At 43.9% G+C, this 23,915-nt stretch overlaps 1 protein-coding gene across 7 annotated transcripts in view; it reads left to right on the top strand.

Moving 5' to 3' along the window:
* PHLDB2 (pleckstrin homology like domain family B member 2) overlaps positions 1–23,915 on the top strand; it is a 116,040-nt gene that overhangs the window by 66,330 nt on the left and 25,795 nt on the right. For 5 of the 7 annotated variants that reach the window (XM_062623952.1, XM_062623956.1, XM_062623958.1 and 2 more), the window contains exons 4-7: positions 7,694–8,077; positions 10,608–10,751; positions 11,587–11,724; positions 21,582–21,710. In XM_062623952.1, the coding sequence (XP_062479936.1) occupies positions 7,694–8,077; positions 10,608–10,751; positions 11,587–11,724; positions 21,582–21,710 (795 nt within the window). The remainder of the gene's footprint in view (positions 1–7,693; positions 8,078–10,607; positions 10,752–11,586; positions 11,725–21,581; positions 21,711–23,915) is intronic. The other 2 variants (XM_062623955.1, XM_062623957.1) reach the window with 1 other exon arrangement.

The raw sequence follows: 23,915 nt of genomic DNA on the forward strand, positions 1-23,915 counted from the left end.
TCTTCTCTTCCTTTTAGTTTTTCGTGGCATTTAGCATGTGGATAATGTCCATCCCAGATCTGGCCATCAGGAAAGTACAGCAAAGCATAGGCTGACATGCTTTGCAATCCAAATGCCTGCTTCTTATGCCTTGTTTGTTGTTGCTGTCCACGAAGCTGATGCTTAAATAGCGTGCTGCTGTAACAGCTTGGATAGGGACAGACCATTCAGGCATCTACAAAGATGTTGGAACCCGTGTAAATTGGGTTCAGCAGTCATCCTGTGGGCTCTGTTAAAATGCCTCTGTACATCAACCCCACAAATTACACTGCAGGGATCCAGCACTTTTTGGTTTAGATGATGGCACTGTTTTGTGGTAAGTGGGTAAAATAGAGACTCCACTGTAAGCTGCTCAGCCATGTGTGCTGTGCTGTCAGGTAGGCATTGGTGTGGAGTCAACATCTATCATCAGAGCGTTCCCTCCTCGGTTGTGGTTTTTCTTTATGAATACTGTCATTAAAATACAGGCCTCCTTGCTTCTCCCCATTGCAAAATGGAGACTAGAAGAGAGGGGCAGGGTTTCTCTCTGCTTCTATTCAGAACGTGAAGCAGTGCATACTGCTTCAGCTTGGGGCGAAACGTGGGAGCAAAATGCTATTTATGTGTTACTGAAACAACTTTTGGGTAGGAAAACCAAAAAGATCTTCAGAACACACAAAGATAGTTGGAAAAGTTTCTTGTAGAAGCTGTCTCTGAAGGGATCCTTTCTGTGAAAGAAGTTTTCTCTGACCCTATTAACATGCATTCGCATTATACTGATTTTACTGTCCACATGGAAACCGAGGTTGTTAGATGGGCCAGTTTGTATTACTGAGGCTTAGATTTGAGACCTCCACTTTAAATGTGTGCTTTATATGGGTTTGAGCAAAGCGGGGGTAGGATACTCTTAAACCTGTCTAGTTTGCATACAGGCAGCAGAGCTGCAGGGGAGTTCCCTTCCCAGGCCGGCCGGGCTTAAAAGCCATGAGGAGCAGCGGGATGCAGGAGCAGCGGGATGCCCATTAGGTGTCTGTAGCAGTGGTCCACTGGTTGTGCAGGGCCACTGCTCCCATTCAAAGCCCCACTTGTGAGCAGGTTCAGCTGAAGGATGGTAACCCGTTCAGATGTCTCCCTCGCACCTTACCTATGTCCTTGACACAAGCTGGTGGAGAACCTGTTCTGTTAGCAGGAGCCTGCTGTTTCATCTCTAACAGGCTCAGCACTTTAGCCTAAGATACATGCAGTCAGTTTGCAAGATGCCAAAATGTTCATCTTTGCCTGCTTAGAACCAGGGCTGTAGCCTTAGAACCACAGCCCCTTTCCCCCTTGTGAGTGGCACAGTGTTGTGTCTGCCCTGCCTTGTACCCTTTGCCCATCAAAACCTCTGCTGGCTCCCTGTGAAGGTTCTCAGGAGCAGGGGCTGGGCTCATTGGGGCAAGGAGGGCCAGATATGAATGGAAAAGACTGGGCAGTTCAGGAAAGGTTGTTCTGCTTGTGCACGCAGGAGTGGGAAGCATCAGCAGAAATGCTGGAGGGTTGTTTATCCTTGATGCCTTCTCCTTGCTGTTCCCCCACTTCTATAGAAAATCTCCCTTTTCCCTAGTCCTGGTGGTTTAGTGTGTGCAAAGTGCTGTTTGCTTCTTATCAGAGGGTTTTCCAGACAGTCATGCTGTAAAACCTGAGATAATCAGTCATAAAGGACAATATAGGAGAGTGTATTTGTATTTCAAAGAGAACAGGGTTGGGGTTTATTTAGTGGTTTGAGTATTGGGTGGGTTTCTTGTGAGGGATGGAAGATACAGAGTTGTTTTGGTGTTCAGTGGTGTTAGAAGTTGTTCTGGATCTTTATTTGGATGTAATGACCACCTCTCCCTTCCCCTCCTTTCTTAGTAGGCAGTACTAACTAGTAAATCCTGATTCTTTAAAGAGAGAATTTGTCTGCTGTTTTTCCAAGCGTGTTAAAGTTTTGGGAAGGAGGTACAAATAGTGAAGATACACACTGCAGGGCTTTTTTTGGGGGGGGGGGTTGAGGGTTTTTGTTCCTTTTTTTAAGAATGATTTAAACATCTGAGTTTTAATTTGCTCCACTGTACCAAACAGGGAAGACATATATGTACTGGTGTAGAATTTGGTGTTTTCTCTGTCTTTAGAACAAGGGTTCCTGTCACTGCCATCCCTCCAGCATTACTGCTGAGTGCTGGGGACTGGTGGGAGGGCACCACGTTGTCCCTGGTCCTTACATAGGGCTGGTGGGTCACAGCCTGCTGCTGCTTCCTCTTCCAGCCCAGCTGACCGGACGTAGCATCTTGGTGTAGGGATGTTTATCCAGATGTTAAGTACAGTACTATGACAAGCAGAAGTCAGAGTTAGCTTTGCTGAAGCTAGCCCAGAAGCCTTGTAAACAAGGAGGAAAATTATCACCGTGATCCAAGAATATTCAATGGGATTCAGTGAGCTATTGAATTTTTGTTTAAGAGGAGATCATGCCTTTTTCCCCTCCCCTATCTGAGATAAAAGCCCGATTGTGGTAGCAGCTGGAACTGAAAGGCAGCCTTTCTCTTCAGCCCGTGGGGAGGCTGGGGGTGGAACAGCACAGCCAGCATAGTCAGATAGATATTAAGGCCATCTGTTTTGTTTGATGCCCACTCATTTGAATAGCACTGAACAGGATTTGTGTACTGCTGGGTTTTAGGCAGTACAGTGTATTTCCTCTAGATGGTGGTAGGTACTTAACAATTAGACGTGCAGTAGCTGCATGACACCTTCCATAGTCCAGCTGTTAGTACAGATCCATAAGCTTGTTAATGAAATTCTGCCCAGGAATTGTGCTGGGGGAGATTTCAGTTTACATGAGCAATGCCTCAATGAGCAATAGCAGAATTCAAGGACCTTATTCCATAGTCCATGTTTTCACGGTCAAAAGAGCATTGGATTTCATGAGGTTTATTCAGCAAGGAGGAAATAATACTGAATATCTCTGTGCCCGGTTTGCATTGATGCATTTACAACTCAGTAAGGCGTGCTTATGAGAAGGGAAAACGGAATGAAAGGGTATTTGAATTTGCAAGGTGGTGTTGCTTTAAAGTGATGGGTATTAGAGCTTGTGGAAATCTCCCATACAGCTCGGAACAGCATCATATATATGTTTTATACATTTACATTGGCACTGTATCTTTTTATAGACCCTTTAAACACAAAGCACCCAAGCTGCATGTAAAAGTATAAGTGACTTGACTCCTATAGAAAGCCCAGCCAAGCAGACAATGGTTAGATCAAGGTTATTTTTCTCACCACTAGTATTGGACAGTCTCTGTAGCATTACAGCTACTTATCACCAGGTTAGTTTAGTAAGTTAACAAGTGTCATGTAATAGGATAAAAAAACCTCTGCAGAATATAATGAATGCTAATACTAATAACTAATATAATGCTAATAACTTCGTAGGTTTTCAGGAACATTCAGTTTTAATTGTGTTCCAAAACATTCGGGGGGGGGGGGGGGTCTGTAATCCACACTTTGGATTATTAAATATACCTAATTTTTGTGGAATATGGGCCAGGAAGAAATAAATGTCAGGAGACCTCTTCTCATTTACAGGACTTATAGTACTGCACTGGAGCTCTGGTCTTCAAGCTCTTGCCCTCGGTGTGATTTGAAAAGAGGCTTCTGCAGAGGTACTACAGGGGCAAAAGGGCACTGGTCTGAATAATACTGTTATTTTGGAAGCCAGTGGCATTTCCTCAGGAGCCTAATACATGCCTGCAGATACAGGAGCTAATTCTGCAGAGAGCTGTCTGCCCAGTTCCTCCCTAGAGACTGATCTCTTCTGCTTTTACTGGTCCTTTTCCTCTGTGCCTGTAACAGGAAGGTAAAGATGAGCTTTGCTAACCTGAGCCCTGCATCCCATCCTCTGCTTTGAGCTGAGGTGGTCCCTCTGGAGCTCTTCTCCATGCAGGTGCCTTTGTCATGAAAGACTTCATGCTCCTGTGCGTCCTCCATCAGAGATGGACGTGGAATAAGGGCGCTTCTCCTGGGTTCTGTGCTGAGTGGTAACCTCAGAGCCAAAAGTCCATAGCAAAACAAGGACTGAAAATGAGAAAGTAAATGCAGCTGGGGTGAGAAAGGGCTGCAAACTGGAGGGAAGAGGAGGGACAGTTGTCGAGCTGTTCTCACACCCAACTAAAGCCTACCTTTAAAATCAGCTTCTCGCTATCTGACGCATGTGAAATGACCAGCTCCTTAGAAATGCAGGAAGGAAGGAGAAACCTTTTTCCTGCCTCTTGTCTGTGGGATACTGAATGTGTTTGTAATAAAGTACGTTTGGGAAGTTTCTGCTGCTTTCTACCCCGGTCTCTCCACCTCTTTCCCCACCATCCTTTGTGCCTAGCTGCTGCTCCAAGCTTTTGCTATGAAGCTTGGTTGTTTTAAAAGAGGAACAGTGGATAAGTACTGTTCCTTGGTAGCTGAAAAGAGCAACAGCTCTTCTGCAGGCAAAGGGAGCCCTGCCTGCATGGAGTAGCCATAACTCTCTTTAGTGTTGGTCACACAGGATTAGAGTGCACCTGTGTTTTTAATGAGATCTGGGGTTATCCAGTTGTTAATGGCGTTTATTGAAGAAGCTTCCTGCTTGCCATAGATGATTAACCAAGTCTTGCCTTGATATCTAGATACAGCATCACCTTTATGCATTTGTAAAGTCCATATATGTGGCATGCAGCAGACAAACAAATCCAGGAGTCACTGATGTGGTTGCTGTTATAAAGGGGGGAGGTATTTATCCCTGCTGTTTTGGAATACTTTATAGTGGGGCAGGGATGTCTGCTGATGTCGTTAATCGATAACAGACAGGGATTATCATCCCCTTATGCCACCCTTCTTCAGCACCTAAATGTGCAGCCATCCATGCATATAGGCGGTGTGTGGCTTTGTGTAAGCCAGAGGTGGTGAAACTGCTTGGGCATAAAGTGCACACGACCTGGGTGCCCCTTCATAGTAGGGAAGAAATCCACAGAAAATACATACAGGCGTTTTAGGCTGTTAGGAAAAGCATTATATGGGGAAATAAACCAAAAGGTTTTACAAGGCTTGATTCAACACCCTCCCACCAGAGCCAGTTTTAAACCAGTTTCCCTCTTGTGACATACCTTTATTTTTCCCTTCCGCTGTATTCAGCATCACAAATAACTTGTGTCGTATTCCTTGTGGAATCAGAGACTTGGATTTTCCATGTGCTCCTCTTTCGCACTTTTCATTGCAAGGGGTGCTTTCCTAGCTCGCTGCTTGACTCGGAAATTTATGCTGGAAACAGTTAAATGCAGATGTGCTGTAGAGGGAAGGAGTTGGCCGAGATGAAATGATGAGAATAGAGAGTATAAAATAACCACAGAGCTTCCTGTCCATAAGCCTCTCAGCACATGTCAAAATAGAAGCGAGAGATATCAGTATTTCTGTAATGTGCCTGAACGTTCATCAGGAATTTTTTGGAGACTGGCAGAGGTTTTCCTGCAATTTTTAAGCTTTGCTGAGCATCTGGGACTTGTGGAAAAAGTAATCCCTTTTTCTTTCCCCTTTTTCCTGACCGCTCGGCAAAGGGCAGTTTGCAGTGAGAGCCCCTTTACCTGAGTGCTTGGGTTAGGATAAGCAGCAGCTGCGCTTTGAAATGGGCCATTTCCTATTATTATGGAAGGGATGGAGGCTTGGCATGGGGTAACCTGATATACCTGTTGTTGCAGGGAAGGATGTCCTGCTGGCGTTTATAGATGTTTCCCATCTATAAAGCCATTACGCTGACTGTATGGAAGGGCCAGGCCCGATGCCGTCACAACAGGGAGAGCTGCATAATAACTGGCGGTCCCAGCCAGCACTTGCACAGCGCTTTAGGAATTGGGTTGCGTGGCCAAAAGGCTTAGTAAGAGGGAGGATAGCGGCGTTGGAGGGGTAAGGGAAGAGGCAGTGGTTGCCTTGAGGCAGCAAGGCTTTGGGGAGTTATAATTATATCGATCGTTTGGGGTTGAAAGATGTCTGCAGAATTTGCTTGGACCCGTTTTGTGGAAAATACAAGCTTGCAGTTGCTGCTCCGCAGCTGCCCCAGGCTCTGTTATTCCAGCAGCTCGTCCCTGCCGGTGCCGATACGGGAGGCTTTGGAGGGAACCTGGGGATAAGCTACCTGAAGGCAAAACTCCTGTCTTGTGACGCTTGTCTAGCTTGGGTAGTGCTTGGAAATGGATGGGTTCAGATGGGTTCTCCAGCTGGGAAATGCAGCTCTGAACTGCGGGTGATGTGAATGGGTAGTGCATCCAACCGGGTAATCTCTTGGTAGCTGTATAAAATACTACGTGCTCGTAAACTGGTATTAACCTGTCATGAAACTCCAGTGTCTTGCTGCAGGGAAGGGGCAGGCGATGCATTGACCAAACTGCTTTGCTTGATCCTTGTTATTGCTTGCTGTTGGGCATAGGGAGTGTTGGGACTGTCGCAGATAGCTTGCAAACCGTAATGCAAATGTAATTCCAGGTAGAGCTCGGAAAGTGAGTGTGTCTGCAGTGGTTCTCGGGGCAGGAGGCTGAGGGTTTTCGTTTTCCGGCTTTCCTTTTAAATGCTACTAAATACAAGTAGGATTTCCTCGAAATCAGAAATGAGCTCATTAGGGCAGGTATTAATGCCAAGCATGGAACTCTCACAGAGGTCTTTTTTTCTTCCAGCGGAACTTTCAATAAGGCTTATGGTAAGCATTTTTTATTAATATTATTCTTCTTTTTTAGCAAAAGAAAAGAATTACCCCTTAAAAATGAAAACGTAAAAGAAAAATCATCTGAAACTGAAGTTACAGCAAGCTATGCATACAGTAATATAAACCAAATATAGCTTTCTGGTACTTAATGATAATTACCATATAGATCCAGAAATCCTTAGGGCATTAATGTTTGTAGCATCTTGAAATACATCAGGTCAAACTGGCGCAGCTATTCAGATCCTCAAGTTTGAAATGTTGGTATGAATCCATAGGGAATTTGAGTTAACTGGTAAGTAAAGATTTCCCCCATTTCTTTGGTTTTGTATGTGTTGTATTTTAGACGTGATGCTTCATTTTTTCTGTTAATGCTCCTAAAACTGCGTGTTTCAAAATGGGGACTAACTCTGTCTCAAGGAAAGGGAATCAGAGTTAGCAAAACAGGAAAGTCAGGAATGAGTGAAGTCATGGAAAATCTGTGTCATGTTTTGCAGCTTGGTAGGAGTATAACGTAAGTGTAAAGTGGACCCATTAGTGACTTATACAGTGACCTCAGTGGACATCTGTACATATGGATGGGGTACAGTTACAGCAACAGTATTATATACAATATTATAAACAATATTAATATTAAATTTTTCTGTATTGGCAAGATAAGTGTTAGAGCATCTTCTTTAAGTAATAATTAATTTCTGTGAAATCCTCTTTTGATTTTATAAGCTCTTCCATGTGAACTCTGATTCGTCATCTTGCATTGCGATTTATTTATGTGTTATCTCTAAGCGCTACAGGTCTAGATGGAACTGGAGGGCTTTAATCTTTCACTCTAATAAACTCCCATACCAAGCAAACAAACCCCAAACCCCCAGCAAGCTTCTTCTCAATTCCTCTTTACTTTGGCTCACAGGTGATGCTTAGGGCCATTATCTTTCTTCCTCAAACTAGGAACGACAGCGGCTGGAGACGATCCTCAACCTGTGTGCGGAATACTCCAAATCTGACAGCGACCCGGCTGCGGCCACAACGGTTGCTGATGTCCAGAAGATTAACAAAGAACTCGAAAAACTTCAGCTCTCCGATGAGGATTCGGTGTTCGAAGACTCCCAGATGAGCCTGGAAACGAGGTTCAGGAGCCAGCTGAAGTCGTCTGCAAGTGATTCGGACTTCTCGGAGCTGAGCAGCCACAGTCGCGGCACTGCCGCCCTCCTCTCCTCTAGAGGGTTGAGAGCTGAGGAGCACTTCAGTGATGGGGCGAAGTCACCACCTTTCGCTGCTCCTGGCTTCCTGAAGGATGCCACCGAATCCTCTTACCTGAGCATCACACCAAAGGTAACGCTCTGTAGGAGGAAAGGGTACAATCCAGGTCTGACTGCTGGAAATCATAGAACCATAGAATAGTCAGGGTTGGAGAGGACCTTAAGATCATCAAGTTCCAGCCCCCCTGCCATGGGCAGGGACACCTCACGCTAAACCGTATCACCCAAGGCCTTGTCCAACCTGGTCTTGAACACCACCAGGGATGGAGCATTCACAACCTCCCTGGGCAACCCATTCCAGTGCCTCACCACCCTAACAGGAAAGAACTTCCTCCTTATATCCAATCTAAACTTCCCCTGTTTAAGTTTTAACCTGTTACCCCTTGTCCTATCCGCCTCCAGGAGTCAGCTTTCCGAGGTCTTAGGTGTGAGAAGACCTAGGAACTCATACAGTTCAGCACCCTGGCAATGATTAGTCCATTTTCTATGGAAGCTGTTGGCACTGGAAGGGTTGGGGTTTTATTTCGGAGGTATGTGCAGTTCAGGAAGAGTTTTGAGATGTTCTGAGGGAGAAGGATTTGCTTGAACAGTCATAGCTACCTAAATAAAGGAGGGTTTCAGGAACCCTGTTTGGCATCGTGCTGGGATGTAGGAGGGAAGGGAAGCTCTGCTGTTTTCTCCCAGCCTGAGGCTCCTGTCTCCTGTAAGAGGAGGATGTTTCCTCATGGCAAACCAGAACAGTTGCACAGGCGGTGAAGGAATGTTCCGTGAGCCAGATTTACTGTCCCAGGGCTGGATCTGAGCCCCCTGTAGTCACCTGTTGTCTCTCCTGGGGTGCACAGTGGCAGCCAGCCTCCTGCTTCCCTCACCCAGCTCCTGTGTTTAATGAGCTGCAGCTCCTTTCCTGTGTACTTCATGCTGCTATTCTATTACTGAAGGGAGATTGTCCTTTAAAGAATGAGGTGGCAGCATTCCAAACGGTTTCCTTCAGCTAGAGCAGCAGCAGCATCCTCTGGGCTGGGTCAGTGCCCAGGCTCTGGTGTGCCAGACCAGCAGTGCAGCAAATCCTGGTGACAGGCAGGGTGTTAAACGTCTGTATTCAAGAGTTAGAATCACGAGCGTAATAAGGCCAAGCAAAGCCAGAAAACCAGGTTTCTGTTTTAACAAATTCAAGCCTTCAAAATACTTTGTCTCCTTTTTGTTGTTATTTGCACACTGTGTGCGTTTCAGCATGGTTATATGCCTAACATAAATGGTGTTGAACCTCTGCTAACTTGCTTATGCCTTTATTGTCTATAGAAGTCTGTAGGTATAGAAGGGAGAGGTGTGATAGACAAACAATATGTCTTATAAAGGAGAATCTGTCTGAAAATCTGCTGAGTCTTTCAATGTGAAATTATGCTGAACAGAAACATGCTATTATGGTTTCACTTGGTCTTTCTGTGTTGAAAGGTAGTAAGGCACAAGTTACTGTGGTCTTGCATTTCTTTCCCGTTCGTCGCTTGCCTTGTGCAAGTCAAAAGATCCCATTTTAAATCCTTATTAGGAAGTTGAAATCAAAGATGTTATGTCAGCATTATCCGAACAGGATACCGGACAAAAAGAAGCTTTCCTGCTAGGATTACTAATGCTAATCGAGGAATACCATTCATTCATTCATTCATTGTAAAGTGTGCTCTGCTAAGCCCTCAGAAAAGCAATAACAAGCAACTGTGGCCATGAAACACAGCTCATTGTTTTAACATATCGAGATGGGATTTGCTCAGGATAAAATGCCTGCTCTCAGAATAGCCATTCAGTAGCTGAGCTGAGCCTCCTTTGAGGAAGGCTGTGTGGTCCAGTGCTTAACACTGCCCTGCTCACAACCCACCTCTCATTCTGACTGGGGACAATGAGCGAGCAGCTTTATGAGGGTAATTGGATCGCAAGCCCCTGGGGTCAGAGGAACATGAAGAATATGTTTGAAACTCAATACTCTTTGATCTAGCCTTTGCTGGTGTAAGATCACAGGTGTTTCCTTCATAATGTTGTTGAATTCTTGGCACAGGCAGCTAGGAAGTAAATGTAAGTAAATCTAGTAAGGCAATGGAAAGAGCAACATTAAGGTACTACTTCCTCAGTGCTAACTGGGGAGACAGAACCAACTTTTGTCCTTATTTTACAGAAGCTGCCCATCTTAATGGCTGGGTACAAAAATGTCCTGTCCTGCCTCCTGGCTTTTATTATATGGACAGCTGAAATTCACATAAAAAGCATCTTTCTCTGTTATTCTTATAAGGGAACAACTGGGTTTTTGCAGCCTAAATAGCACAGCATGTAAAGTATTCTCAAAGGTTAGGTTTTAATAATTCCTGTAGAATGAATGGTATTTACTGTTACGTATAGAATTTACTTCCAGTGCCTGGATGTAAACTGTCATGCTTGTATCTCATGTACACATTCTAAATATAGGAATAGCAATGTAGTAGATCTGAAATATGTAATGAGTTCAAAACCAGCAGTACTATGCTTGCTTTCAATGAACACAGTATGAAAGGGGAAAGGAAAGGCAAGGCTGTGTTTAGCTCTCTTTCTAATGACCTTCTTGTAACATGCAACTGCAGATACCAGAATGCACAAGTGATGAGCAAAGAGGGCAGGAGCTTGGTCGACTGGAGGAGGAGCGCATAGTCATACTAAATAACTTGGAAGAACTGGAGCAGAAGATCAAAGATTTAAACGACCAGATGGATGAATCTTCGAGAGAGGTATGAAATATGTTTGGGGTTTAGAAGTCGTGCTTGTTAGGTATGTCTGCATAGCAGAAGTCTGGTGGGTTCAGCAAATACATAGGGAATTCACAGATGTGTGAAGCCTTCGTATTCTGTGCTTTTACACCAGGATTAGGCACAGAATGATGGACCTGGCAGTCTCCGACCTATGAAGGTTATCTTTCCCCAGCTGGGAGGTGGATGTGATGCTCAGATTAGGCGTTCCCAGCCATAACCATTATACTCCCAAGTGGAATTAGAACAGTCTTGCTTGTTTAATGGTCACTCAGTTGATCTAAATACCTTGTGTCACCTGGGAGGTTTATGGTGGTATCTCCTGTGACTGTTTAAAGAGAAAGAAAGTGAGACAACTTCCTTTCAAACCTCTTTGGCTTTACAGTGGCAAGGGTATGTTGGCACCCACTTGACGTCTGGAATGTCACAGTTGCAGACTAAGCTGGCCAGGCATTTGGGTTGTGCTTGCTCCAGTTATCAGCGACAGGAAAGAAACAGCTGTTCCAGAAGGGTTTCCTATGGAGCCTGGGCACAGAGAGTCGGTACAGTATCATAACAGGAGGAAGCACAGAGAAGAGATAGGAAAGAAAAAGTCTCTTCAAACTAAAGCTGGTTTGGACTTTATTTTGCAGTATTTTATGTTGCAGCTTGACTTTGTCTTAGATTTGTTGATCTCTTTTTTCCATCCCCTCCCCCTTTCGTAAAGGTTTCTTCTTTGTGAATAATCAGCTGCTCACCCCCCTTTCCCCAGCAAATAATGTGTCTTGAGATGTCTTCATAATCTGGACTGCTTCTGAAAAATGTTTTGTGTTCCTAGTTGGATATGGAATGTGCCCTTTTGGATGGGGAACAGAAATCTGAAACAACAGAGCTGCTGAAAGAGAAGGAAATATTGGATCACCTAAACAGAAAAATAGCCGAGCTGGAGAGAAATGTTATTGGTGAAAAGGCAAAGGTAATTGAGTTGTCTTAGCTCGATGTTTGCTCTCTTCCGCTCGGTCTTCAATATGCCTTTATATGATTAACATATTGATGGAGGTTATTTTATGAAGTACTGTCTGAGTCAATTGACTTGATAAATGTGGGAGAAAAATATAGTTGTCTTGACATCATCCTTCTGGAAAACTCTGATTTCCCAAGGTGTGTTTGACCAGCAAAATACAGTATGCTCAAGTAAAAAGACCTGACCTAATATAAAGATATTTTTGATTAATGAAACAGCCACATAGTGCTTGGACTTGGGTTATCTGTTGTTCAAAAGAACAGCATTGATTGAACTGTTCCACTGCCTCCCATTGTAAGTTCTATATTTTGAATGGGAAAAGAAATAACAAATCCTTTCTCAGCAAAGGAACAGAAGGCAAGAAGGCTATGGTTTCAGAAAATGCCTTTATTATTATATAGAATATATGATATATGACATCTGTCAAGCATGTAATTTTAAAGCAATTATGTTGGTTTATTTTGTTTGCTGACTGACTGCAATTTTAGTCCTGTAGAACATTCTCTCTGTGATTAAGTCCAGGGAATTAATCATTTCTCCTATACAGTCATATAATTGCTCTCAAATATGCAGCAAATACACATATATAAAAGCATGCATTTGCCAAATAGAATGGCACTATAATAAGACTTTAAGTACAGAAGGGAAAGAGCCTACAAGATGAAGCTGTCCCTCTCAAACCAGGGAGCACTGGCCCTCTCCAGCAGGCCCTCGGGTGGCCTCTCCAGGCGAGCGGTTGCCTTCTCCGCAGGGGATGAGCCATGGCCAATAATACCTCAAGGTCAGGAAGTTTTTCCAGGGCTTTCAGCCAGTAATGTTTCATCCTCTATCCCATAATTTAATCCTGTCACTTGTGGAAATGCTCTAGCTAGCATCTCCCTTTTTATTTTGTCAGCTCTCCAGAAATATCTGGAAGTCTTCTGCTTTATTTGCTTTTTCTTAGACAAAGGTGCACATTTTTAGCTCTTTCACGGTTCCCATTTACTTCACCTCTTACAGCTTGCATTGTCTTACTCTCAGCTTTTTGTCTTCAGCCTCTGCCTACCCTGTCATGAGCCTGAACGCTGGTTTGTAGCTGCACTCATCGAGCCTGTGCCTGATGAGAATGGTGCTCCCACCTCTCCACGCTGCGGCATGATAGCACACATCCTGCTTAAGCTTGAGCTTTTGTGGACTTTTCTGCCTGCGCTTTCCTTGTGCCTGTGTACTCCTCAGTGATCACTCAGCTTTCAGGGTGATCACATTTTAAGTTGCCCGTAGAACGTGTTGCATAGATGAGTTTTAGTATAAAGATGAGTTTAGCGTTGGTAACAGAAGATCGGGTGGTGCAAACACAGACCCTTCAAAGGGATGCTGCTGGATGTTGCGATTGGTAGGTGGTAACAAATCACATATCCAGGAATTCAAGAGCTCTTTTGCTTTATATATTTATTCTCCAGTAGCCTCAAAGGTCAATGAAACTAATGGAAATGATTTTAAAACGTGTGGGGGTTTTAAACCTTCCTTTCGGTCTTATGATGGAACATGAGTGAGTAGCTGTCAGAAAACTACAATTCCAGCTCTAGTTTAAATTCTCAGTTGGACTGAAACAGGGAAAGCAGCCTAGAAATAGCACTTCTGTTATTTAAAAGGCAAATTCACTCAAACCACTTGGTTTTCCCTGGTAGGAAGCACGCCGCTAGTCAGATCAGATGCAGTATTTTAGTTGTCTTCTCTGTTGTGTTCCTTTTTATTCTATAGCAAACAAGCAAAACCCCAGCAGTTGAGTGTGTGTTTTAGACTGAAAGCCGTGGCTCAGTTAAGACTGAAATTGTAGATACAAACTCAAAGCCAGGGCGCAGGCTTTGTTCTGGAAGATGCCTGAAAGCGTTGTTATAAAAGAGGAGGTTTAAAAAAGAAGTGGGAGACGAGTTTCTGTGGATGGGCAAAATAGAGAGTGACAGCTGAAGGGTTCTGGAGACAGTAGTGTCAGCCAGCAAAACAGATGGCACTGATTGTGTCAACAACAGCAGGTTTTCAGGCTTGATTTGTGTGTCTGTACGGCTAAGCCCTGCAGATCTGATGCTAGATAGGCAGCATCTTGCTTCTGTAGCAGTGCAGGATCAGTCCCCCAAGAAAAGGGGTGCTGGGGCGGAGGCTGCAGGTGGTCCTTTTTGCTGAAACAATTGGAAAAGCTCAGGTTTTGACCACTTGCTGCCACCGTGCTGATGGTATTTTTTGCGTAGCTTCTTGCAAGAGCAAATGGCCCAGCATCCACACAGTGATCTTCTAGTTGCCCGAATACGTTCACCCATAATAATAACCGGTGGTCTTGGTTTTGATGGAGCTTCCTGGCCAGAAGCTGTCAGGTCCTATTGCTCAGACAGTGGTTACGTTTCCATCAGGGTAAGGGAGTGGTATCTGACTGCACCGCGCGGTGCTGTCTTGAGGTGAGGGTTAATGTCACTCCCAAAACGATGGTGGGGTGTTGGTGCCGTCCATGAGGGCACTTGTCTCGGGAGCGACTTGAGCAGCTCCTGGAATTTGCCACTGATCTCAGCACCTGTTTGACAGGAAACCCCTGCCCTGGTTGTGTTTCACCCTTACCACGCACCTGTTTGCAAAACTCGTGAAATACTTGAAAAGGGAGATCATAAACCACAACCTAATGATGTGTTATGTACGGAAATAGGCTCTGGTGGAAGCTCTTGTACTGCTTGCTGCCCAATTCTTTGCTTTATTTCCTTTCACAATTCACTTAGATAAGGACACAAAGCTTTGCCAAGCTTTGTGCAGTTTGAAAGCCACAGATTTTAGCCCTTGCAAGGCAAGAGAATCAGCTGGAAAACATACTTGAAGGTGGGAGAATGAGTTCAGTCTCAGGCCGTGCCAACGTGCTCTTTGCTGTGGTACATCTCTGTGTCCCAGCACCTTACCTGTAAATCGGGGAGGGATTGTGTAAGTGGGTCTGTATGTTAAATGGTGAGCTACGTTCTAATTTTGGTTGAGTCCTGTGCTCAGCCCTGCCTGAGCACACGGCAGGACTCATGGTGAGGAAGAACGGATGAATTGGCGGGGAAGGCAGTGTGGTGCACAGCCTGCAGTGAGTTTGAAAGCCTTTCCCTTGCTTTTGTGAGCACGCCACCACGCACACTGTAAGGAATGAAGCAGTTAGGGTTGATCTACTTCGGGTTTGGAAATAACAGCTACAAGCAGTGATGGCAGAGCCTTTCAGCACCATTTCAAGACTCAGAGTAGTTCTGGCTATGGTGCATCTCTGCCAGATACAAGTGCTACCAGGACTCAGCTGTCCTATCTGGGGTAGCTACTTCCAGAGCTGTTTGGCATGGCCTGTGCCTTCACCTATACTGGAAATTGTGCTAGTGTATGGAGGACAGTCCAGCTTAAAGTCATCTCATTCCTTCTTTCCTTTAACTACCATGTGCTACATACTTGGTTTTATCCACAAAAAAAAAGATGACCAACTATAGATCTGAATAGCAGCATTTAAGCTATTCATCACGAGTTCCAGTTTTTCAGGGACAGCCCTAATAAGTCACTAGCAATGCAATTTGACAGATAAAGCTTGAAGTAATCCAGTGAAGAGCTTTGCTTCAGATACTAACAAAATTACCTTGAGCACAGCCTGCTCTGGATATAGCCAACCAGGGCAGTACCCAGAAAGAAGCAGGCAGGTGAGGCAGTATCTCCCTTTTCCCTGCTGTCCAGGCCTGGCTCCCTGTAATTACCGTGGCAGTCATTCATGTTACTATGCTGTAGGTGTGCAATAAAGATGCTGTTGTTTCAAGTGGAATAGCAGCTCAGGTCCACGGTGCTGTTTACAATTGCGACTGCTCCCGATGACCCTTTGCTCCCAAGGCTTAGTTCAGGATTGATGTCTGTCTATAAGGAAGCTGGAGAAAATGGTATTTGCCTGATTGGATAGTATCCAGCTTTACAAAGTACTGTTTCCGTACTCTTCCTTGGTCTGTGTAGCTTTAAAACATGCGGTCCAGCATATAGAATCATAGAATGGTTAGGGTTGGAAAGGACCTTTAGATCATCCAGTTCCAACTCCCCTGCCATGGGCAGGGACACCTCACACTAAACCATGGCACCCAAGGCTCTGTCCAACCTGGCCTTGAACACTGCCAGGGATGGAGCATTTACAACCTGCCTGGGCAACCCATTCCAGTGCCTCACCACCCTCACAGGAAAGAATTTCCTCCTTAATATCCAATCTAAACTTCCCCTGTTTAAGTTTTAACCCATTCCCCCTTGTCCTTTCATTACAGTCTCTAATGAAGAGTCCCTCCTCAGCATCCCTATAAGCCCCCTTCAGATACATGGAGAAGGATGCTTTAATGATTTGCCATGCCTGCATGTTTCCAAGTTAAATCATGAGGCTGAAAGTAAGAACGTAGCCGGGAAAGGAAAGCATAATCAGTGAGCGTGAATAAACAGGGATAACTGAAAGTGAGTAATGGATTCAGCAGCAGTGCTGTGGGAGGCAATCAGAGCTAAATGGGAGTTTTGGCAGAGAGTTTCCAAACAATTAGTATGTAGAAGTTCAGACTGCATTTGAAGAAGGGGAGGTTATTGCCTTTCTCATGGAGGACCTTTGCCTTATGTCATGATGGCAATACGTGCTCTGCAACCCCTTTATCAACCCGGGTTTCCTGTCCCTCCTCGAAAGCAGAAATCAAGACCAGCTGGCAGCGGATAACTCCTCTCTTTTTTTTTTTTTGGAATACATTTAATTTTGCCCACATGCTTTTGTGGAAATATTTTTCAGTCATTAACAGACTATCCCAGACATGCCAAAATGTTTGAAGCTCGCCTCTTTGCTGGATTAGTACTGGAAAGCCTTGCAAGAATCGAGTCCAGGAAAGAGCTGCTGTCTGATGAGCCACTAGCAATCAAAGTTAAATGTAGTAGTGGTCTCTCCTCAGTCCTTTCTGTTCTGGATTCAAAATTCCTGCTGGTTCTTTTCTTCTGGCTTGGATCATTGCTTTGTCCTCTCCTACATTCATGAAGAAATAGTGCTCTAGATTCAGGGGTTTTCTTTTGCCTCCCACATCTGTTCACTAGGACAGATGCTATTACTGTATACAGTCTTTTATATAATAATAAATTAGTTACCACTCTTACAGTAATAAGAGCTACTGTGAAATACCTCCTATCATATTAAGCTCCCATTAAGCCCAGCATAATATTTTTTTCCCCTCTTAATGGTTTCTTTCATGAAACCCACAGGGATTTAGGGACAGACAACTAAACCGTGACAAGTTCTATGCTTCTGTTCTGAAAGAGCTCAAGGGATGTGGGATAGAGTAGTCCGAAAAATACAGAAGAGGAGCACGTACAGTTTGTGCACAGAAGGATCTGTTTCATTTCAGCAGTATCTGTTTTAATAAGAGTTGTGTGTGGTCTGATTTGTGTCAGCCATAGCATAGGAAGTGTTTGTCATTTGCTGGCAGGGTTGGTAGACCTCAGGTTGGACACTTTCCCCAATCATTTGCTCCACCGAAGAGCTGATTACACTTCCTAGCCTGCTTTCTGTCAGGGACTAGACTATTTTCTTACAAATACATGGCAAGAGTTAAGTTAAGCCAGTTTTGTTAGTGAGTTGTTAAAGTCAAGTTTTCTTGCTCTTCCACTCATTCTCCAAAGCGTTTTACTGAACAGACGAGCTCTGTAGCATCCCACCGCTTCCAAGTAGAAAGGAATAATTTCTGTAATCTGTTAGTTCTCCTCCACTTCTAGCTTTTGCAGTAGGTTATTTTGGAGAAGGGGAGGGGTGTCCTTTTGGAGTGGAAAAGAATCAGGTTTGTCTAGAGATGAAAGCATGAAGATGAGATGGAGAAACTTCAGAACAAAGAAGCGCTCGTGCTCCTTTATTTCTGGGAAGCCTATGGGAGTGGTGAGACTAGCTGATTCCGTACTGAGAGACACAGGGTGTGCATGTGTGAAGCTTGGTGTGGGTAATGAGAGGTGGCTACCTTAAAACATGAGGATGTGTAAGTGGGTTTGACTGAGGAAGGTCTTGGAATACTTAGACTGGAACATTATAGTGTCAGAGCTTGCTGGATGGGAAGGCATTCAAGGTTTTGGTTGGTTGGGTTTTTGTTTGTTTTTTTTCCTTTATTGATGGCTTGTAGGTTTCTTTGCAGTTTCTATCCGAAAATAACACATACTATGGGCTTTTAATGCTTTGGGTTTGTGTTCGCTTGGGGGTTTTGTTTGCTTGGTTGGTTTTGTTTTGTGGGGGTGGAGTGGAAGCTTGTAAAGGAGCCCATGGCACCAGCCATACAATCCATTTCATAGTGACCTGGTTCCTTGCTTTATTCTTTTCTAGTTTTCATCTGGATTTTTGAGCAGCTTTCTTGTTTGATCCACACTGATTCATTTCATCAGAGCCTACCAGTTTATGCAGGAGAGTTGGTTCAGAAGGCACATATGCATGCAGACACATGCTGCTCTACAGTTTTAGCCTGCCTGCCTGCAGTAGCAGAATGTGATGAATGACAAGTTGAAAAGCAGAACTTCTCTGCAGAAGGGGTGGGGGGACCTGCTAGGGTTTTAAGTATCAGCACTGATTTGGCATAGGGCATCCTTAGCCACAGGAGACTGCAGGGAAGCAATTGGTGTCTCTTTTTTTGTTGTTCCCATTCTTCTAGGAGCTGTGATTGTCTTTAATGCTATCCTTTCGTCTCTGTGTCCTCATCATCTATGAGATGTGTTGGATATATGTATACATTCTTCTTTTTTTCTTCTCTCTTGTCCCTAAAATCAGTTCTATGAGATCTAAAGGTTGATTTCCTTTTGTGACCATGTTAATCGCTTCAGGGCTGTGTTCATACCATGGGTGCTCTGCTGACATCCCGTGTCTGGGCTCTTGGGAGGACAGTGTCACACCTCAATTCTTTCAATTGCTATCCTTCACGATGTTCATGTAATTGCCAAAACTGATCCAAGCTGTGCCCCAGCATCATCAAACTCCAAGTCAGTCCTGCTCCATATCCTAAAGTTCACTTAACGTGTATCTAGAGGCAGACCATAAGCTGGGCAGTAGGCTAAAACTAGATATTATACTTTACTGAGCTGTACTTGTCTGGAAACAGGGTGTTAAGGATCCAGCCAGACTGCAGTTCCTGTGACTCTGGAGTCAACGCTGGGGCTGGGACACAGTTGTATGCAGAGAAACATTTACCAAGTACAAGCTCATGCGGTTAAATGAGGATGAGCAGCTGGAGTTCACAGCTCTGCTGCTACTGGTCCTGAGCACACAGCTTATGGAGTCAGCCGCAGGCTTGCACTTAGCATCTTGCACTTAGCATCTTGCGCTTAGCATCTTGCACTTAGCATCTTGCACTTAGCTTGCACAGTTATTAGTGTTTTCCCTTCTAAAAGAACATGCCTTGATCCATTTATAAAAGAAGCTGTATGGAAAAAAAACTGATTATCCCTTTATTTGTCAAGTTATTCTTTGTGAATTAAATGGACTTTACCAATGCACAGCCAGAGATGTCAGCGAACTGAACCCCACAGCTGCAAATGCCTCTCATTGCTGAAAGTGATATTTCCTGTCAAGACTGCACATTTCGAAGGGAGCCAGTTTGCTGGGATGTTAGCACTTCCTATGCTATAAATAGACCAGATGAGTATCGCTTTCAGTCTCAAAGGAATACATTTCTGGTTTCTTGAGGGAAGTAACAGTACCTCTGGCAGGATTCTCAGGGAGTTTTATACTTGCTGGGGATGTCTTCTCACCCTCAAGATATGACTTGCTGGTTAATGAATGAGCATTCTGGTTGCAGTGCATAGATACCTAGAGAGCTATCAATAGCGTCAGAGGCACAATAACATCAGAGAAGTCCTTGCTGCCTTAGATTGTTATGTGGGCAGGAAAGGAAAGCAGGAAACAACGCGTCAGACGTCAATTGAATGTTAAATGGACATCAGGGTTTGTGAGGAGGGGAACTACCAGTTTATTTATAGATGCCCTTCCGTGTTGGAAGTAAGGATGATTCGGCAAATGGGGGTTCTGTGGGGACAGAGGTCTAGAGGTGACCTGTCAAGAGTTGCATGCTTCTCCTTCATTGTGCAGCTTGCATGTGCTACATCCTCTGCTTTTCTGAGCCCTGCTGCTGCTGTTGGAAGACAGAAACTAATACAGGAAGTCCAGGTAATTGAATATGCTGGCTCAGTTTTACAAGCTTAAAGAAACCCCCAAGTAACCATTTGGGTTCATCTGATTGTATGAGCTGAGAAGCTGCAGGTGTAAATGAAAGTTACAGAGCTGGGAATTCCATTGACATCGGGCTTGAATGAGGATGCTTCCTGTTGTTGTTTCTAAATACTGGGAAAATTAAACCCCAGATCCTGATTCCACCCAGGTTTAGAGATAAAGCCATAAAGAAAGCAGGCAGCTAATACATGTTTGATGCTGTCCCTCCACCGTGCGTGAGGGTTTGAAAACCTTGTCAGGATCAACAAAGAGAAGGTTTTTGGAAAGACCATTCTACAGTTTGAAATGGCAAGTACTGCATACTAGAAGAAGTTTCTTCTCTATGGCACGTGCCATGGGGTGCTGCAGAGTGTCTGATCATATAGCAGCTGCTGAGCCACACATTTGATGTTAACATTAAATGATAATGGGGACTGGAGAGAGGACGAAGGACTGGATGCTGTGACAGAATTCAGCTGATCTTGGAGCATCCACAAGGAAAAGCTGGAGTTTTGGGGCTGACACTGTTAATTTTTGAGTGTTAAGGAGAGTTAGATGTTACCCGAGAGGAGGTACATAACTACGGGACAAGAAGTAGAAAAGGGAGCTACACCAGTGTGACTCTAGAAGGTAGCAGAGAGCTGGGCTTCAGAGCTGGTTTATTTATACCTGGCATATCAAGTATATTGGCTTTTCCAGTTCTTAATTGCTCAGCTGAAGAAAATGCATCTGCTATGTTGGCCAGTGGAGGTGCAAGTAAAAGGCATTGAAAACATTCTCTGTGCTCTATCGGTTCCCACACTTCGGTCCCTAAATAAAGAAGAGTGTACAAGGTGGCTTTAAGTGATCTGCAGTCAGTCTCTGGAGCAGTTTTGCACAGCAAACCATGCAGTACTTTGTAATAAAGATGTAAACGTTTAGGGCTTTTGGACATGAGAAGTTATATGCCAAATACTGTTAGTCAGAATGAGAGGAAAGATGAGTGAGGGCAGGGAGGTTGTGCAGTCCCCTTTTAGCACAGGTTCACGTTCCTGTACCCTGAAGCAAACGTGTTAAATCACTTGGTGTTTCTGCTGCAACAGGATTTCCTGGCCCAGGTTTATTGCTTTAGAAGATTCTGTCTCATTGTGTTTTCTCACTGCTTGCTAAATGTACTTATCTGTACAGAAGCGCATCGGCATGTAATTCATTCTCCCAGGATGATCCATTTTCCCCTCACTGCCAGTCTGGTCATTTCCCAACCATTTTGCTTTCTAAATCTACTCTTTCCTCTCTCCTTCATCATTACCTCACTAACATGGCTACCATTTCCTTCATTGTGTTTGGTTTTGTGTATATTAGGTGAGACAAGCGTTTGAGCAGTGGGCTTTAACAGCATCATACAGTGATGAGGGAGAGAATTAAGCACCGCGCTAAACTGCTTACTGTTTTGTTTTGATCATTTTGCATCCCACCGTTGCATTTCAACTAACAAGAGGTTTCTGTCTTTGACCTCCATGCTTCCAACTGTTCATTCAGGTTTTGCCACGCACCGTCGTCATCCCTAACAACATCTTGGGTTTGAAGGTAATTGTGTTTTATTTTCTGGTTCATGCTTCAGGAGAAATTAAAACTTGATGCTGAGAGGGAAAAACTAGAGAGGCTTCAGGAGCTTTACTCCGAGCAGAAGACGCAGCTTGATAATTGCCCTGAGTCCATGAGGGAACAATTACAGCAGCAGCTGAAGAGGGTCAGTAGCAAGTTTCAAGATTGCACTTTTTGTTGGTTTCTTTTCTTTTTCTTTTTTAGAGTAAAGTGTTACTTGTTCTGTTTCAAGTATCTGCATCTTATACCTGTTACTAGTCATGAGGGTTACTCCTTGTGGGATGCTTGTGATAGATGGTGTGTGCACAATGGCAAATGAGCAGAGTGCAAATGGGTGGGTTAGGAATCCTTTTGTGTTGAATGCTTCCAAAGCTTTGGGCTACTGCCTGTAGTTAGCACCCTAGGCCTTGTGGGTGGTGTGAAAGCTGTTGTGATGTTTAGATGGTTTGGAGCATCCCTCTTTACCTGTGGGATGGGAATTGAACTTGTGTGAGAGGGATCAGCCATTTTAGCAAGCTTTCCTGCTCTGTGTTTGATCTTCTTGTGTACCTCTCCTTTGCAATGCTGTAAAAGGCTGTCTCGGTGAAGCCGTGGATAATTTCTCTTTCTCAGCATATAACTTATAGCCTGAGCAGTGTATAACTTACAGCTTAGCCTCACCTGCGCTTTGGGAAACTCATTTTTAAGATGATACCACTTACTAAAATAGGTTTATTTCTTCCTACGTTTGCAACAGTTGCATCTTGGTGTAAGAACATTTGCATGAAGTACAAATGCAACTTGATTTTTACCTTATCTATAACTGGAAAAGCTACAATATAATCTGTAGAAAGATTGTAGTATTCATTAAGGTTAAGTGGGGTCTACAGCACATACAGTTACCTTTGGGGGGCAGAGGGAATAATTTTCCAAGCATCAGTACCATCTGAAAGACAAACTTGATCTTTCAAAAGTCCATCTTGGGGAATAGCAGTGTTAAATTCTGCAGTATTTGGGAAGTTTGATGGGTTTGAGACACTTGGGATTTTTCTGTAAGTTACCTTTACAGAAAAAAAGGCAGTATTCTATAATATCTCATTCATATTAGAAGGAAATGAAGCCTTTCTTGTGTAGTCACATCCTTGAAGGTATTGATGAATGAGAAGTTGTGGTCCTGTTACTGTGGGATGGTAATAAATCCTTTTTCACTATTGACTGCTGTCCTGATTTCAGCTCTAACAGTTATTTTTCTCCTTTCTAGTAGCTGGTGCAGTGCTTTGGCTTTAGTCTGAGAACAATGCTGATAACACAGCATTGTTTTAGTCATTGCTAAGTAGCACCTACCCTGACCAAGGACTTTTCAGTCTCTCATGTTTTCATGCCTCCCTGCTTCTTGTGCCCCTCCTCATGGGCAGAACATGAGAGGGGCTTCTAGTAGTCTGTTTGATTAAATGTTGTTAATTATTTTGTTGCCTTGAAATTGGCTTCATAACTATTTGGGATTTGAAAGTGAGACAAAACTTGAGATGTGGGGTGCAGTTACAGCTCCAGTTAGTCCTATTGTATATTATTCCAGGCCAACTGTAGTGAATATCAGCTGTGGCGGCTGTGATCAAAGAAGTTATCACTGAATTAGTGCACAGTAACTCTCTAATTGGTACCAACTGTGGGAGCTGTTATGAAATTACCATAAGTATCATATCCAAAATACAGAAAATACTTTTATCCCCCCAAATAAGCCTGGTACAGGGTTAAATACTTGACCCTGCCGCAGGTTATGGCTTCTACTTTAATGCCAACATGGAAGGATCTGAAGGTGATGAATCCCCTTCTTGCTTCATCTCTGGGACCTCAGAAACGTTGTCATTTGTGCTCAGGGTCGCAGGCAGCCAATTTCACTGTAGCATTGGCTGCGTGCTGGGTCTGAAGTCTGGGTTGGGGATGCCGGTGCACAGCAGGCAATGGGATGGCTTATTAGCATGCTTCATCCTTTACTCTTAGTATGAAGGCATCAAAGCTTGTTTGTTCCCGTGTACCTAGGTTTATAAGGATATATATAAATGGGGAAGGAGAATAGATGCCTGGATTCCTGCAGAGATCTGAAAAGACAGTGTCCATTGCTAGGAAATATCTTGCACTTCAGAAGAAGTTCTGGTTTTTAGAGGCAATGTGGGCCCATGGGGCAACCACCACATCTTGAAGTAATGGCCAGGTTCTCTCCCATTGAATTTTCTTCAGTGTCCTTACTGAAGTATGAGAGATGCAGGAGAAATTTATGGTTTGGAAATACCATATGGAAACATTGTGTCTGTTGTTTGTATATAGATTATTACTTACTATATTTTGAGGTCAGTTGTTTTAGCAAAAGGGA

This window comes from Pezoporus occidentalis, unplaced genomic scaffold (assembly GCF_034315485.1).
Source record: "Pezoporus occidentalis ecotype Australia unplaced genomic scaffold, CSIRO_AGI_Poc_V1 ctg26, whole genome shotgun sequence".
NCBI classification, from domain to species: domain Eukaryota; kingdom Metazoa; phylum Chordata; class Aves; order Psittaciformes; family Psittacidae; genus Pezoporus; species Pezoporus occidentalis.